At 38.2% G+C, this 17,867-nt stretch overlaps 2 protein-coding genes across 2 annotated transcripts; one reads left to right on the forward strand and one right to left on the reverse strand.

Annotated features, from left to right (window-relative positions):
- The first annotated feature begins 4,273 nt into the window (after positions 1 to 4,273).
- ARP6 (actin-related protein 6) lies at positions 4,274 to 7,793 on the forward strand. The gene is made up of 7 exons (XM_089616043.1): positions 4,274 to 5,020; positions 6,145 to 6,361; positions 6,450 to 6,513; positions 6,595 to 6,679; positions 6,753 to 6,803; positions 6,888 to 6,950; positions 7,058 to 7,793. The coding sequence occupies exons 1-7, from the start codon at positions 4,320 to 4,322 to the stop codon at positions 7,185 to 7,187; spliced, it is 1,311 nt and encodes a 436-aa protein (XP_089472169.1). The 5' UTR covers positions 4,274 to 4,319; the 3' UTR covers positions 7,188 to 7,793.
- Positions 7,794 to 8,346: 553 nt separating this feature from the next.
- Positions 8,347 to 16,427, reverse strand: LOC149397921 (Transducin family protein / WD-40 repeat family protein). The gene is made up of 20 exons (XM_089614780.1): positions 15,236 to 16,427; positions 14,344 to 14,749; positions 13,886 to 13,973; positions 13,567 to 13,748; positions 13,292 to 13,428; positions 13,143 to 13,209; positions 12,922 to 13,054; positions 12,675 to 12,780; positions 12,409 to 12,484; positions 12,134 to 12,316; positions 11,795 to 11,955; positions 11,115 to 11,217; positions 10,540 to 10,744; positions 10,150 to 10,436; positions 9,941 to 10,062; positions 9,586 to 9,730; positions 9,382 to 9,474; positions 9,192 to 9,265; positions 9,033 to 9,086; positions 8,347 to 8,951 (listed from the first exon to the last, which is right to left on the reverse strand). The coding sequence occupies exons 1-20, from the start codon at positions 16,261 to 16,263 to the stop codon at positions 8,672 to 8,674; spliced, it is 3,930 nt and encodes a 1,309-aa protein (XP_089470906.1). The 5' UTR covers positions 16,264 to 16,427; the 3' UTR covers positions 8,347 to 8,671.
- Between the last annotated feature and the right edge of the window lie 1,440 nt (positions 16,428 to 17,867).

Here is a 17,867-nt window from a genome sequence, read left to right on the forward strand (position 1 = left end):
TAAACGAAACTAGCAAGAAAACAAAACTAGTCACAAAATTTTACTCGAAAATTCTCAAACCTTTAAAACACGTTTTTCAATATAAATAATTAAAAACTTTTAGAACTAATTCTAATGTGTTTTAACATCATCCCAAACTCATAGAAAATCAACATGGTTTTTAATTTAAAGGCATGAGCAATAAATTAAAAAAAATCTAAGATTACAATTCTAACTTGTCACAAAATTAGTAAACTTTCGAAAACGATTTTCAAGCTCATAATTTAAAAACATGCACATGCATTCCTTTGACCATAGCTCTGATACCATTTGTTGGAATCGATCTAGGGTTTAAGAAAAAGTTTAACGCTTCGTTAAGCGGCGGAATTTTAAAAATTTTCTTTTTAAGTAAAACTAGTTTTTACTAACCTAGACAAGAGCATGTACATGTAAATAAAAACTAATATGAGCTATTAAAGTTACTAACCTTTCTTGAAGCTTGAACCTTGTAGAAGCTTTTGGAAAGTTGCAACGCTCGTCTCCCCTCGCAGCACGTCTCTCTTTTCTTTCCTCGGCACCTCGAGCAACCACGAAAGTTTCTATCACTAAATCACTCGAAAAAGAAGGAATCAGTGAGTGGGCACTTTTAAACACTACGACTTAAGAACGAGTCTCGAAGTCGCAGAGCTAAACACTAGGTCGAGTGAGGACCTAGGTGCCAAGACAAGAAAAAATCGAAAATAAACTAGAGAGAGAGAGAGAGGATTTCGGCCACAAGTTCTAGAGAGAGAGTCTCTCAAATCTCTTAAACTTGGATGAATCAATTGTGAGGAAATGAGGCTCCTATTTATAGGAGAGGTCTCACCTTCAATAAGGTAGTTTCCTCTTCTATAGAATATCACATATTCATGAGCAAAATAACCCTTATTTCCCATTCCTCTTAGGCGCCCAAGGCAGCCTTCTAGAAGGCTAGGATTTGTTTCCTTTTTTGTTCCTTGGCTTGCCTTTTACTCTTATGGCCGAAATTCTATATGCATCCTTATGCAATTTGTTTCCTCTTTTTCTTTTGGCAAGTATCTAAATACATTTATGCACAAAATAAATTCTCCTATTTCTCTATTAGGGTAGGCGCCCAAGTCTCTCTAGAAGGAGCTTCTAGAAGCTTCTTCATTTGTTCATGACAACATGAGAAAGGCCCATTAAGAATTTTCAATAAAATTCTCATGAAACGAAATTAATTCACAAGGCCCAATGATCAAGTCATGGCCGAGTGAAACATGTCACAAAATGACCTTGCCAAAAAATTTATTGACATTCATTTCATCCTTTGTCTCAAAAGACAAAAATACCCTTTTAACTATTTTCGTTCTTGTTTTGGCTTAGCTTCCAGTTTAACTATTCCTATCGATGTGATTCGTGACAGTGACCTCATGGACCCAAATGAACAAAGCTTTAGCTAAACACTTGGACTCAAAAGTTCACAAACATTTTCCAAGTTTAGCTTAATGCCAACTGACTCCACTAAAGAGCTGACACTGAAAATCTCTCGGTTCAAATGAATTTATTTTCTACTCAAGAATTCGACCTAATTATGATGAGCGGATCCACTGAATATTATCTATGTTTACCCTTCATGAATGTCATCAGCTAGTCGGGATTTACTAAATTACCATTTTACCCTTCTAGCTGTTATTTCCTCAACTCCTTTGTCGCTTGTGAATAAGTTAGAAACAATGTATTGACGAGGAGCTAACAAGTCACATTGTTTCATCCAAAAGAGTCAGGACTCAATTTGGACACTGGCCAGTTCATTTATTCACACTCCAAGGAACAAAGCATGAGGTGACATACATTGCATTTCAGCAATCTTGTACATGAATTCCATATCTATGAGAACTTCACAAAGTTACTCATGACAGACTCACAACTTAGTACTTCACCAATAGGCCTTGTTCGGAATCACATAGTGAGTCCGAACTTTGACTTTCTAAAATGAGAATACTAAGGTGTGAAATGGCATGTCTCATTTCAGGATTAAGGTAAGCATGATGCAATTCATACATAGTGACTTCGAGACATAAGAGGTTAAATGGTTTGTTCTTATATTGTCTCTAGAAGTGCACTGGTCAATTCAGTATCTTCGGAAGATACCTAGAAGAACTATAGAGTCCCAAACTCTCAATGCCTCATAACCAGACATCATAGATTCTTCTAACAATCATACTGAGGTCAATAGTCCTTTGACCCTAAGATTGCGAATATATCGTTTTAAGCAAACTACGAAGAGTTTGTTCATGCAAATCTACATTTGTCTCTTCGTAAGTTGTTAAGTTTGTTTATGGACTAAAAGACTATGGTTTTATCATAAAGCTTCAGACAAGGAAGATTGAATGAACGTTTCAACTTTATTAATGAATGAATAGGCAATTACAAGCAAGAGTCTTCATGAGACTTTATTACATCAAATGTTCAAAATAAAGACTACAACTCTTCTTGTGGGCACCATTGACAACAGAAAGCGTCATTGTTTGAATGTTGTTGTGAACTAGAAGGATGTTGATGTGGAGGAGAAGGTGGAGGTTGTTGTGTAAAACACTGATGTTCGTATTGTGGTTGATGTGGAACATAAGGGGAGATCGAGGAGAATTTTGGATAATTCTAGAGGGATACTTGGAGGTCGATATGAAAATGTTGGATCGGGAACGGGTTGATATTCGAGATTTTTGTAATTGAGAAAGGCTTAACCAATTTTGTGGATATTGTCGTGATGGAGATGGTAGTTGAACTTTTTCATGTTGCTCATCTTCTTCTTGTGCTTGTGATGGTGTGAGAGTACGACTAGAACTTTGAAGTGATTCGCGTGAGCCTCGATGAGAACCTCGGTGAGTTAATGACTCGCCATAAATAGTATAATATAAATAAAACTATATAATATAAATTATACTTATAATAAAAAAATTAAAATAACTTAACTATATAATAAAACTATACTTATAAACTATATAATAACTTAACTATATAAATTAAAATTATATGATACAAACTACATAATATTTTTTTCTAAACTTACTTATATGATATTTTTTATAAATCATACGTATATAATATATTGTGTATAGAATAATGTGTGTAGTGAGAATTATAGTTGTAGAGATATGAGTTTGAGAATGTTGGTTATGAAAATTGAAAGAAAATTATGTGAATTTTATAGTGTAAAAAAGAGGGACGAAAGTGTAAAAATTATTGTAATTTTTTAAATTAAATGGTAAAAAACGGACAACTTTTTCCAGCCTTTGATCTGCCAATGTAAGCATTTTCAATGGGTGAAATTAATTATAAAAAAAATCATATCAAACCGTTGCCAACTAACGGTACAATTGCATTTGTCCTCTTCCGCCTACCTCCACTGTCTCTTTCGTCAGGTGTTGGAAGTCCTCTGTCCATTTCTGTGACCCACAGAACGGCGCTTTTGTTAGGTCCAAAAGGCTGACGGTAACGGCACTTCCGGTTCTACCATTACCCACCTTGCCCATGATTAATCATAATTATAGATTCTGAAGTCTCTATTGTCATAAAGTAAATGCGCAGGGAGTAGGAACGAAAAAGAACTAAAAATAAATAAACCTAATTCTCAACAACGTTTGACTTTCCGCGGAAATCGACCGGAAACCGCTTTATCGGAGAGAACTAGTAACGGTTCCCCAGTAACTGTTTCCGTTCCAATTTTCTGGCGCTTTCCGGTGATTTTCGATGGTTTCCGTTGTTTTCTGGTGGTTTTCGTTCGTCGCAACCTTTTTTTTTGTAAAATTTCATTGGATTTCAACAGGTAAGTTTCGGGGATTTCTCAAATATTGTGATTTTTTCATTTTTTGATATTGTTTTTTACTTTAATCCATGATTTCAAGGGTTTGAGCAATGAATATGCGTTTATTGGTTGTTTTGTATTTTTTTTTTTATGTATTTTTAGGTTTAATTCGAATTAAAATGTTGATTTTTAATCCAAATTTGAATTTTTTTATGTTGTAGATGATGATGATTATGATGTTCTTTAGATGAATATGATGTTTAAGAATATGATGATTTGTGATGATGAATTGATATCATGTATTCATTGTATAAAATATGAAGTATAAACTATAAAAAATATATTTATTTTTGTAAAACATTTATCTGAATACCCTTTGGTTTCACCACCTTATAAACGGTTTGCGAAACTTAATTCTCAACATAATTACTTTATAGTACCAAAAGCTTTATTCTCATTAATATATAATACATCACAAACAACTACTCACTCACTTCACTTCGGCATCAGACTCTCTCTCACTCTCTCAATCAAAATGCAACCCACGACGGTGGTGGTGGTAGACAACGGCGGCGGGCTAATAAAAGCCGGGCTGGGCGGCGAAATGGACCCCGCCGCTGTCGTCCCGAACTGCCTCTACCGGCCACCCTCCTCCAAGAAGTGGCTCCACCCCTCGCCGGACCCCTCCTCCGACCAAGACCTCACCTCCGCCGCCGTCCGCCGCCCCCTCGACCGCGGCCACCTCGTCAACCCCGATCTCCAGCGCGACATCTGGTCCCACCTCTTCTCCTCCATCATCTCCTCATCGTCGTCGTCGTACGGACACCACTCTCTCCTTCTCACCGAGCCCCTCTTCGCTCTCCCCTCGGCGCGCCGCGCCGTCGACGAGATCGTGTTCGAGGATTTCGGGTTCGCGGCGATGTACGCGGCCGACGCGCCGGCGCTGGCGCATCTCTACGAGGCCAGCCGGCGCCGGACGGCGGCCGGGGCGCGCTGCAGTCTCGTCGTCGACTGCGGGTTCTCGTTCACCCACGCGGCTCCGGTGGTGGAGAATTTCACTCTGAACTACGGGGTGAAGAGGGTTGACTTGGGAGGGAAGGCGTTGACCAACTACTTGAAGGAGCTTGTGTCTTACAGAGCGATTAATGTCATGGATGAGACTTTCTTGATGGATGATGTCAAGGAGAGGTTGTGCTTTGTGTCTTTGGATGTCCCCACTGACTTGATCATAGCCAGGTCTCTCTCTCTCTCTCTCTCTCTCTCTCTCTAGTGAGCGCTTTGTTTTTACTTTTATTGGGGCTTTTGATAATGTGGGGAAGGTGGACTCTTTTAAGCTGGTGTCTAGGTAATTGGTGGTGGGAATAATTCGATATTGAATACCTGTTTTTTTTTTTTTGTTGGATTGTGTTCTGAGGGTATTTTGAAGATGGGTTTTGAAGGAAATGTGGAAAGATTGAGTCTTTAGCTAGTTACTTGCTGAAACCTCTGTGGTTTCCCTGTGTGTGTGCTTCTGGTAATTCAAGTTTGTGATTTTCCCTCAATTGCTTTAAGGTATGATGGAAATGGCTTTTTTTTAGGCAAGTAGATGTTGGAAATGGAAGGTTGAGTCTAGACGGGGTTCCTGGTGAAATACGACCGTAGGCAAGAAAGATTGAGACATTTTAGCTGGTTTCTAGGTGATTATGGTGGGAATGGCTTTGTGTACCATATGCCTGTAAATTAATGTTTTTTTAGTAGGCTTGGTCTGAGGGTCTTTTGAAGATGGGATTTCTGAAGGAATGAAGTTGTGGGTATGAAAGATTGAATCTTTAGTTGGTGTCTAGGTGATTATGGTGGGAATGGCTTTGTATCATTTGCCAGTAAATTGAAGTGTTTTTTGGTAGGCTTGTGTTTTGAGGGTATTCAGAAGATGGTGTTTATGAAGGAATCAAGTTGTGGGTATGAAAGACTGAGTCTTTAGACGGTTTGTTGGTGATTATTGTGTGCGAATGGCGCTATTTTTTTAGTTGTTTGTGCGAAATTCGTTTTGAAGAAGGTATCATCTTGTTATGCTATTAGTTGGCTTAACATTACAGGCAATAGACTTTTCAAAAAAAAAAAAAATATTTCTTCACGAACCCAGAAAAGACACCATCTTTTTGTAAGGCGAACTTAGCTTGGTATGAATTTAATTGGCGTTTGGGGGATTTTCCTTTCTCCGAGGCCGGGCTGCCGTGTTGGTTGAGCGGTGGGTCCGGGTTTGTTCGGTTGCTTAGGTTCTCCCCTTTTTGCCTTGTAATTTCGGTTTTTATATATGCCGGGTTTCTTTTTAAAAAAAAAATTAATTGGTGTTTGACTGTATATAATGTGTGCTTCTGAAGGAAATCCGGAAAAGACAATCCTTTGAGGTGTACTTATGTGCTTCCTGACGGCATAACACATACAAAGGGTTTCGTGAAGGACCCCGAACAAGCTCAGAGATATCCCTCCCTGACCAACGGAGAACAATCCAAGAAGTTCATGACGGACAAAGATTCCGATCAGTCTCACATCTCTGCAAAGTTAGAGGATCGAAAGAAGATCGATCTGACTAAAAATGTAGCATCTTTGTCATCAATTTCCTCGAAAAAATATATGTTTTTTTGTTTCTTAAATTTGATTTCCAATGTTGTTTTCTTGGCTGTAGGAGTTTGACTTGACAAATGAGCGATTTCTTGTACCCGAGATGCTATTTCATCCCGCTGATCTGGGTGAGAAGTGTTCACAGAATTGTTTTATATTCAAGGCTCGAGTACGTCTCGGATTAGTTAAAACCCCGTTGTTCCTTGCAGGTATGAACCAAGCCGGGCTCGCAGAATGTATTGTTCGAGCGGTGAATTCGTGTCATCCTCATCTTCACCCGGTGTTATATGAAAGGTTTCTTCTTTAGCATTTAATACATCCTTTCATTTAATACAGATGTACTAAGATTCTGTTATTCTTTAAGCAGCATTATTTTGACCGGCGGGAGTACTTTATTCCCCAGATTTGCCCAGAGACTGTAAGCTTTCCATTAACACTTTCCTTATTATGATAAATCTCAAGCTTTTAGTAAGTATTTCTTATTTTTACCTTCGTGTCGTAGAGAATCAGAGCTACGTCCTCTTGTTCCCGATGACTACCGAGTGAAGATAACGGCTCAGCAAGAGTAAAACTCAGATTCCACTATTTCATCTTTGGTTTTCTGAGGATACACATATTAGTATATCTTTTTCATTTTTTTTCTTTTCTTCTCTCTTTTGGGTGTAAAACCAGTCCAATACTTGGTGTTTGGCGAGGAGGCTCGCTTCTGGCATCGAGTCCCGACTTCGAGGCAATGTGTGTGACCAAGGCCGAGTATGAGGAGCTCGGTTCTGCTCGGTGTCGCCGGAGATTTTTCCACTGAGTGTCTCCGAATCTCATTCTGCCTAATCGCCATAACCAGACAAAAATACTTTTTTCCTGCGATAACCAGTTGAGAGCAATCTGACGGGTGTCCCTGGAAATACATGAAGCTTCAAGAGAAACTTCGTGAGATTCAGGTGGAAGTTTTGACTTATAAGAATGAACACATATCGATTTCGGCTTTGATTGGGAAAGAGGCGATATCGGTAAGTTCAAGATATTCCTGTCTATCAGTGGTTTAGCAGAGCCTGGACAGATGATTGAGTGACTCTCCAAGCATTTGGGTTAGAATGTCACAAAGTTGTAATATGGTAATGAAAGTCCAAAAGATCACGTTGACGTAGAGAATCAGCCTTTGGGTCGTAAATATAAATAGCTGTGATACAGAATCAGATCATCACTTAACACAAACTATCAAATTCTTGTCTGTTGAGTAGATATGTTCCACTTCTCCTTTTGGCTGTTTCATTTCCTTGTTATTTTAATTCTGTCTTGACAAATCTAACCGCAGTAGAAATGTTCAATCTACGAGCCGGTTCTAATTCATTAATCACGACAGCAAATGTTTTTTTTCTTAACTTTCAATGGTGAGTTGTCAATAGTTACCCATCCGTAAATCTTTTTCTTACCTGTGTCTACCGTTAAGAGAGCTCATTTACTTGTCGGTTATCCGTGGGTGGCGACACACTCATAAAACATCTTTTATTCGTAATGTATTTTTAACTGTATATATTCAATATCACCAACTCTAATTGGAAAAATTTCAAATATTTGTAGAAGTCGGCCAAACTATAGTACTTTTGGAGTATTGGGTATTGACATTGGTTATTGTTTTTATTAAAAAAAAAAAGAATTAAACATTATTATTTCTAAATATCCATTGCTTTAGCCGTAGATAAGAGGTTTATCCATTTGTAATTCTGCCCATAAATTAGATGTTGCATAACCATCAGTAAAGACTTCATTTTCACGTTATTTTTTTCCTAACATTTTCGTTAAGTGGGAAAAAAAACTATTTTGCCTACACCTTTCATGTGTATCACTTGGATTTGTAGTTAGTTGTTTATTCCCATTCCCCCGAAGCCCGAAGGTACCAATAACATGAGAAATGAGATACCACAACCTATAACCTGTATGGCCATTGAGAAGAATGCCACATAAACGCACAAGAATTCATATGATTTGAATTCAATTCTATCAACTGAGTCTAAAACCAATGACAATATACTAAAAAAAATGAAAGAATGGTCAACAAAATTTTCTGTACAAATGCATAAAAGCTAAAACACAGCCATCAGGTTGTGATTTGATCATTGGGATATCTTCTTTCCATTCCCGGGGGTCGTACAACATCTTCAGTCAAAACCCGGAAATAAAAATCCATCCAAACCCACCATCATCAAGAACAATCAAATGGCAATAAATCGTGACTCGGGTTTCATCACCAGTACTTTGGCAGAGAGAAACGAGAAAAGGTCCAGAGCTTCAATCTGAATATGGCTGCGAGTCCATGCAGAGATGCACCAATTTCCTTTGATATTGTCCGTAATATTCACTGACCGCGACAACATCTTCATTCTCCGGCTCCAAGCCCGGCAAATTCAGCAATGTCTCTTTGGATTCTTCGTCCGAGTCAGAGACGAGTTGGGAGTGAATTTCACGGCAGGCGAGAACAAACATGGCGGCCGTGTCGGGTTGATGGGCTTCACGAAGCGCTGCCAATGCCTCTTGCAGCGCTCCAGCCGCCACATACAATATCAGAGCCCTGTAATTTTTACCGACTTAGGTCAAATTCCGAGGGTTTGACGATTAAGAGTTTGGTTAAACCGATGCAAAAAAGAGTTACCTCCATAAGTTGTGCTCGGCATGAAGCACATGATCAGCCCATCTAAGCAATACCCTATTAAATTATATTAAACAAAATTGGCAATACCCAGTTATGTTAATAGTTTTTATGATTTATTTAATTATTTTACAAAAAAATATTACCGAGAGAAATTCAAACCTCGCATAATCAGAACCCTTGAGATGTGTGGCGGCTAAAGTTGCTGCATCAGTCCAGCATCCAGCATCTTGTAGCTGCACAAAAAAATCAAATCAAAAGAAGTCCAAGAATAAATCATAAGACAAAGTAGCGAGGTCCCAGAAAATTCAGTTACGTAGAAAAGATGGACTGTGATGTAGCCGAGCCTAACCTGAGAACAAGCTTCCTGATATCGTCCAACAGCACAAAGCAGATGAGTACCGGAGAGTGACCTGTCAGTCTGGACCATGTTGGCTGCCACAACCTAAATGATAGTATCGCAGTTAAGTATATCCCAAAAATAATATATGCTATAAACTTTTAGTCTGAATACGGGTCTTTTTGTCGAAATATCAATCCATAATACCCGACTCACCTTAACTGCAAGTTCAAGAAGAGAACTCGACACAGCAGAAGCAAGAGCAACAGCCCGTAGAGCATTCACATAAAAGTATGTGCTCTCGGGGTTAGTTGAAAGAAGTAAACTTACTGCCGCTTCTAAATTCCCGACAGAGATAAGCCTAAATCACCACAAAACAAAATATCAACGGTTGATATGTCGTACTTTTCAAATAACTACAGATTCTAAGATTTTTTTAAGATGGTACGATGAATATGAAGCCTTCTCTGTTACATTTACGTGTCGAATCCTGGGAATATGAGTAACACGTTCGCATAAAAGAATTCAACATCCACATATGTGCAAGCAAAATGAGATTTGAAGCACTTACTCGTGTACACGATTCTGGACGGCTTCTTCCCCCTCCAATTTCTCATGCCAGTTGATACGCTCGTTGGCATTCCCCCAAAGCTCTTCTTGTTCAAAAGCCATCAAGCTGAGGTTAACTTGATTCTGCAAATAGCAACCGGAGTTTATTAATGAGAAAATGATCTGATTTTAAAAATAAGAACCATTGATTAACATTTTTATCTGATTTACCAATGTATCCTTATTTTCTGTTTCAGGGACTGATTTCCCTTTCGACGTTATCCTACTCAACATAGCCGTGTTGTCAAGCCCCGGATTAGCCTCTGATACCGGAGCCTTTTGTGAAGGCTTGTTCGCTAATTTTTTCATCAAATGTTTGAGAGAACGTGGCAATTGTAGCCAGAAAAGTGCTTCCGATGATTCGCCAAAGACAGCGGCGGCAAAAGCGAACCGAACAGCACAACCTTTGTTCACCACCTTAGCATATATTTTTGCCCTCTCGTCGTCAAGTATACAGCCTTGAACATTACATGGTTTACAAAAGTCAAGAGAAAGTTGACAAGAGATAATCGATTTAATACCCTCGGGTTCAAAGTGATATAAGAACTATGAAAGCCTCACCTTCTTTTCTATAAGGTTCTAGTATTTTAAGTAGCAACTCGGGTACCACAGGGTCACCAATCGCAGGAATATCTATCATGTAACTTCGGAGATCTCCGCTGGATGAAGGAGTTCCAGGGATTAAGTGCGGTCTCTTTTCTAATACAGTACTACGGGTATTAAACCAAGCAGGCCTCACCCCTAGTTGTAAGATTGTGCGTAATGCCTGTATAAAAGAAAGGGAAAAAAAATCAATTAAGATGACATGAAACAGCTCGATTATCATGATTCACGATGCCAATGATGGGTTATTGCTAATTAATTCATTGTTCCAAGGATAAGTGTCTTGACAAAAGAAAAAATTGTACTATGTGGGTTACTATAAGGTTTATGTTTTAAGGTTGTTATGTGGATACTGAAGCTGCTACTTGCGACCCGTGTCTAGCTGGAGCATTTCTCCAGCTCAGAACTGCATTTTCATTATAATACACAATTTGCTTATTCCCCGGTTTAGGAAAAATACTGGATTATCTTCATACTCCGCCATGAAATGTGAGTTTTTGCATGCTAAATTAAGAAGAATGAAATTACGTTACCAGGGCATGAGGAGTGGGAAGTAGTATCGGAGAACACAAAGGCATTGGTCTGAACCGCTCTTTCGCATTCCGCATCTGTGGCGTGCCAGTTTTTTTCTCATACCTGCATTCAAATGAAGAGTGATTTTTAGTGACTCAAAAGTAAAGTTAGTACTTGACCATTGCTAATGAATCAACATTCTAAAAGTTAATAGTTGACTATAGCTATAAATCAATATTCTAACTTATGCTACCAAAAAGGCATTGAGGGGCAGTCAATATGCAAAGATGGGTCTGCATCAGAGATGAAACTTATTGCTCAAACACTTGAATAAGACCAATGGTATATTAACAGCTAAAACATACTCCGAAAAATCTGATGGCAGCAACAAGCAGAAACACATTGGATTTGATGTCAATTGGATAATTGGTTATATATCATAGTAGAAAATAATTACTAAAACACTTTAAGATAGATGGTACGACAGCTTAAACATGCTCTGAGCAATCTGATGTCAGAAAGAATAAAGCGGAGACGTCTCTGATCTTCATAATAAATATATTTTAATGCAACGCAGTCGTGATTATTTAACTTTTTTGCCCGGTCCCTATTAATACCTTAAGAGTAATATTTTCTCGTTTAAAATCAATTTATTATATTCAACCTCAAAGTTAATGCAAGTAAATGGTCTGGAACTTACGAGTTAACCTCCAGAAGGCGAAAACTACTATCAGCTCCGGCAATGCATAGAACCAATGGATCATTTTTATCAATTCGCTGAGGTACCCAATCGAGTTCCACCACAAGGGTTCCAGGAAACTGAGGCTGTAAAAGAGAATTAGCCATTGGATCTGGTGAATCCTGAAATTAAAGAGGAAGATCACAATAAAATTTGCGTCAGACATAATTTCTAGAGGATAAAAAAAAGCCAAAGTACAAGCATTACAAATCACTGTGCATCTAATTGAATTCATTATGTTTTTTACTCATAAAGAAAACCAGTAAATAAAAAAGAATAATGATGTTTATTCGCTCTCACAAGATCAAATATAGAAAAAGTGTTGTCATAAAATAGCACAGCAATTCGCCCTCTACTTTTATCCCCGGCAACAACTGGGGAAAATTTGATTCGCCGGATTCCTTCTCTATGAGTGTTAAATGAGGAAGATTGTCCAGTCGTTACGTCCCACCAGCGAATATTGCCTGACCGGTCTCCCATGACCTGGGAAAAAAAAAAAAAAAAAAGTATCTTTAGCAGAGAATATTATGCCCACTTATGTTAAAGTTGGATGTGAAAGGTATTGTGAAACGTACGACGTGAGGCAACCGGTAGGCCATGGCTGTTATTAGTCCATCAGATGAAACAAATGAAGAAGAAGGCCATTTTGGTCTAGAAATAAGCAAATGTCATGTAGTAAGAAAATTAAGGAAAAGACAACAAGTGTAATTTCATATTAAATAAGTGGCAACAGAAAGTAACACCTTTTTAAACTATACATGATACAGCTCACGGTAACACAAATGTGATCAACATAGTCATAGCCACTATGCAATACTTAAACATTAAAACATACTAGTACCTGAAGTCACGGATCCTTCTTCCTTGAACCTCAAAGACACCGAGAGCACCATTTGCTAGTGCAAAGGCAAAGCTTTCTGTGGTATCATCTTGAGATCCATCTGTCCCTATTGAAAAAAAAAAAAAAAAAAAAAAAAACCCCTTAAACTTAGCTTTTTCATTTGCTCTAAAAACCGGTGCCAGTTCACATTAACACGCAACAAAGTTAATATCGAAATGTCTAGCCAAAAAAAAAAAAAAACACTCACTGGAATCAACTGATGATGCAACATCTTGTTCTTTTAAAGAGGGTGTTTCCTTAACTGGTACACTTTGACCAGGTCGTGGAACTGTTGGGAGGGTCCACTCCAGTACCGTAAATGGAAGCGCTAATGATCTAATCTACAAGTGATAGAAGAATAATAAATACCAAATTTTAACTGTAATGGTGAGAACTGGGAAGATGAAATATAAAAGTGTAGAGATATACCATAATTGGAGTCTTAGTCATTGCCCACACTTCTACTGGTGCATCACGAAACAAAATTAGTAGGTACCTGCCAAATTGTTACTATCGTTAAAAATGCAAAATCAGCAAATCATCTTGAACACATATTTAGCGATGTATTCAAGGTCAACCTTCCAGAGGACGACGTCCTAAGAGCCCTTATGGGAGCTCGTTCCGGCTTTTGTAACACCCGGAATGGTCTATTAAGGCCACTTCTAAGACAAGTCACAACGAGCTTGTTAATGTAACTGCCAGATCTCTCATTCACCTGATTCCACAAACGATATAGTTCCATCAGTGTCAAATTCAATGGAAGGTTGATTCTATGAATTTCCCTCGACAAATTCATTGAAAATGGGTAAAAATGCGTTTAAGCATCTATAACATTCAAAACTAATGTAGTTACCTGAGTATATGAAAACGAAACCACCCTAGAATTTCCGAGCCACCGTAGTCCCCTAACCATACCGCTATGAACAGAAAAACTTGAAGCAACAGCATTGGCAGAAACATCGATAACATCAATGGTTCCACTTTGAGTTCCCAATGAAACCAATGGAACAGCTACAGCAGGATAATTTCCTCCACCTTCACGATAATCAGTCACATAAGATTACGCTTACAAAGAATTTTCTGTAGAAGTCATGGTATGATAATCAAACATTAATTTGGAAGAAAAAAGAGAGAAAATTCCACATAGTAATAGTAGTGAGAAGATGACTAACGGGCTAAAGTAGCTGTTAAAGAAGGTGACGGAACAGCAAGCATAGTCACTTGAGACGAAAGAAGTTGAAGCTGGCCGGTTAGGCTCATCTGCATCAGTGATTTCGCATGTAAGCATAAATGAAATTACCTAAGAATACAAAACGAAAGTAATCAACAATTAACACTGATTAACATGACTGTGTTTCGTGATCAAGAGAGCAAGATATCAGAAAGAAGAAAAAAAAAGAGCAAAAAAGAGAAGACTGGGTTAGATTTCTGCAGCTAACGTGCTTTTAACATATTCAAGTGAAAAATCATTATTTTTACAATTGAATCTAAAATGGCTATCAAGTCATTACCAGAATAATCACTAGTAGAAGCGGACGTGTATGCTTTTTCAGTATAAAATCTCCCCATATATAGACACAAACCTTTCCAAAACACAATTTCCAAAATGTATTTAACAGGCAAGACATACCTTAAATGACGTATCGCCCTGCTTTTTGGTTGATTTTTTCTTTCCCCCCACCGTTGTAAGCTCTTCCTTAATCGTCTCTGCAACAGTGCCTGTGGTAGCATCTTCCTTCTCCAAATCTTCAGAACTTTCAGCCGTAAATAGCCAGTTCCATATCTTTCCATCATCGGTGATGGAGATCAAATGCGACTTGGAAACCAGAATGGGTTCGTCGCAGAAATCAAAAGGACTATCGAAATCCTCATCGGGGAGATCTGAATCGGGTCCGTCTGAATAAAGCTTACACACACTTTGCAAAGGGGAATCTGATTGTGAGACAATGACGGAAAGTAGCGAAGAAGAAGGGACAGATGTGCCCAACGAGGGTATCAACTCCTCCATCGAGCACATGTAGTGCACTTGCTCTCCTCTGTAAAATTTGAAACTCAATCATACGAGTTCTAGAGAAAACGGCTCAACAAACAGAACAACACTAAGTAACAAACATTTTCAAATGGAAAATGTGGCTGGAGAGCGTAGCAACTAGAAAGTACCAACCAAGAAACCATCCCCATATGAAAATACGACTTGCTTCCCGCTGAAGCTATTACATTCTTTGCCTTTTACTACAGATTTAATGCATTTTAGCAGTGCCTGCATTTTAATATGAAGTGTAACTAGCCTATAGAGTTCACTTATTCCATATTGCACTGAATTCCCAATATCATACACCAGATTTCCTCTTGTCACACAACCCAGAATAGAACAGCAAAGATTTCCATATCCAAAGTCCATCCAAACTTGTAACTTCTGTGCAATAACATTTAATAATCTTCTAGAATCTATGATTTCCTTCAACAGATTATACAAACAATAAATTTTATCCGTATTCAAGTTACTTGCATCGGAAGCTTACTCTTTGCGCCGCCAAGTACTGAGCTTCCCGTCAAAATGAGCGCAGTAGAGCAAATCGCTGTCCGGATCCGGCAACACCGCTGCGAGCTTCCCGGAGCCGCGAGGGAGCCCCGTGGAGAACAACGCCGCCTCGTACCTAAGATCGAACACCACCATCTCCTTCGGAAACGAAACGTAAACCACGTTCCTCCACCGCGGCGAGAACGCTATCTTCGCCACGTGGTTCGGAAATGCCGCCGCCGCAGGCAGCGACGACAGAGACGTTGACCCTCCATTCCCGGCGGCAGCGGAGTCCTTCTCCATCCTCAGGACCTCTGACACGTCGGTGCGGATCTGGATCTCCTTGATCACAACAGCGTTTTCGTCCTCTCCCAAGACCTTGGCCGACAATAGGAATCCTTTGAGACCGATCGCGCAGAAATGGCGGGAGTCGAAGGGATCACGGCGGAGGCAGGAGAGAAATTCCGATCCGGCGTCGTACCTCCAGAAGCACCGTCCGGTTGCGGAGCTGTAAAGCGAGAGAGACGACGGTCCAGCGACGGCGGCGATTATGCCGGATTGGATCCAGCAGAGGTCCTGAATCCCTAACCCTAACTTTCCGCCGCCGTGCTCAGTGTCAAGCCAGAGGATCGGCGATCGGAGTCGGAGATCGAGGACGGCAATGCGACCCTGCCGGTCTCCGGCGGCGAGGAGGAGGTGCGACGAAGACGAGATCTCCGACGAGAGGAGATCCCGCGGAAGAGGAAGCGGCGACCACCTGACGGCTGTGACGAACGACGACGACGATTGCGACGGCGGCGGAGGCATTGGAACGGTGGCGACGAGCTGCATCGATCGGGTGTCCACGACGGCGACGGAGCTTCCGGCACCGAATGCGAGAAGGCCAGAGGAGCTGAGATCGGAGGCTCCGAAGTTGTTCCGGCTCGGCGGGCCGGGAAGCATCCGGTCCCATAAGTCCGGCAAAAGCGGTGGCGGCGGAGGAGGACCCACCGGAGACGCCGGCGGAGACGGCCTGTTGAGATTCGACATCGATTTCTAGGGTTTTGATAGGTTAAATGTCGAACGATTTCATCGGAAAATTCTTTTGGCTGTAGCAAATCGGATCGGACAACGACTTCTCGGCGTTTCTTTACTTCTTTCAAACGTCACGTACTTCTTACTAGATCGGAATTTTTCAGACACACTATATGTAATTATTCGAATTTAATTCATATTTGTAACTATTTAAATTTTTTATTTAAAAAAAATCATAATTCAGATATGCTAGTTTTATTTTTTTTTCGAAGTATCCATGTACACTTGAGCGCGAAAAAAAAAAAAAAAAAAGAGTAAAATGTAGACTAGAGTGTAATTAATAATTATTATTAAAGAAATGGTCAATTATGACAAAATATTTAATGTTTACCCAAAATATATTTATATATATATATATATATTTTTACATCTGCAATAATACTTAATATTTCATTTTAGTTGCGTTGTAGATATTTTCATCATGAACTTAGATGGAAAAATAGGTAATAATCTCTGATTTGGTGAAAAATTAAAATTAGTATATATTTTTATATACAAAAAATATCTCTCATGAATTCAAAAAAATGTTCAAAGTTCAAACTAATTAAACGTTAGTTTATACTTTATATTACAAAAAATTCAATAAGTATATTTTTTAAAGCTAGTAAAGATTAATCATATTATTACTAAGTTTTTTTTTAAATGATTAAACGTTTGTTATATCATTTTATAATACAAACATATCAGTAATTTGTTTTAACAATAATAAAATACTTATTATAATATTATTTGTATTAATGAGGAAATAGATTTTTTATCTTTTATATTTTTTTGCATTATACAATGATATGATAAATGTTTGTTTAGTTTTAAAAATAATTAATTATTTGTTTTTTTTTAATATTTTGTATAATAAAATGATATAATTAATGTTGAACTAATTTTAAGAAAAAAATATTAATTTTTCATTAAATCAGAGGTTCTCACGTGTTTTTCCATCCAACTTAACCGAAGAAGTACTTACGGCGCAACTAAAATGCAACATTATGTATTATAGCCGACGCGAAAAAGAATGGGTATATTCCTATCAGCACCCATTAACCAAAGAAATGATACATGGCAAAGGTATTTTTCCTATCAGCGCCATCAGCGGTAATTATTATTGGCGACAAAAATACTCAATATTTTTTATTTGTTGCAGTTTAATACCCATTTTTTAAAAGTTGTGAGAAAATTATTCAATGTTATAATATTCTTCCACCATTACTATTTGTTCTTTAAAATGGATGGAAAGACACAACTAAATCATTTAAAAGAGCAAAAAAAAAAAAAACTTAATTTTTTTTATTATGTTAAAAAAACAAAAAATTAAAAATTCTATATCTTCTCATCTCATCTCTTTCTTCACCATGAGCATGTATATTTATATACACGATTTTTTTTATGGCAAACTTCATGTTAATAGCATTTTATTTATTTATTTTTAATTCTTTTAATGCTTTAGAAAATAAATAAATTTAAATTAAAAATTAAATAAATTGCTTCTAGCTTTTATTTATTGTTACTTCAATATATTTGTAATTTATTTAAAAATAAAGAGTATTCTAGCTTTTTCAGTA

Source organism: Urtica dioica, chromosome 5, assembly GCF_054948205.1.
Source record: "Urtica dioica subsp. dioica isolate 48M chromosome 5, U.dioica_male_clone48M_v1_H2, whole genome shotgun sequence".
Lineage (NCBI taxonomy): Eukaryota > Viridiplantae > Streptophyta > Magnoliopsida > Rosales > Urticaceae > Urtica > Urtica dioica.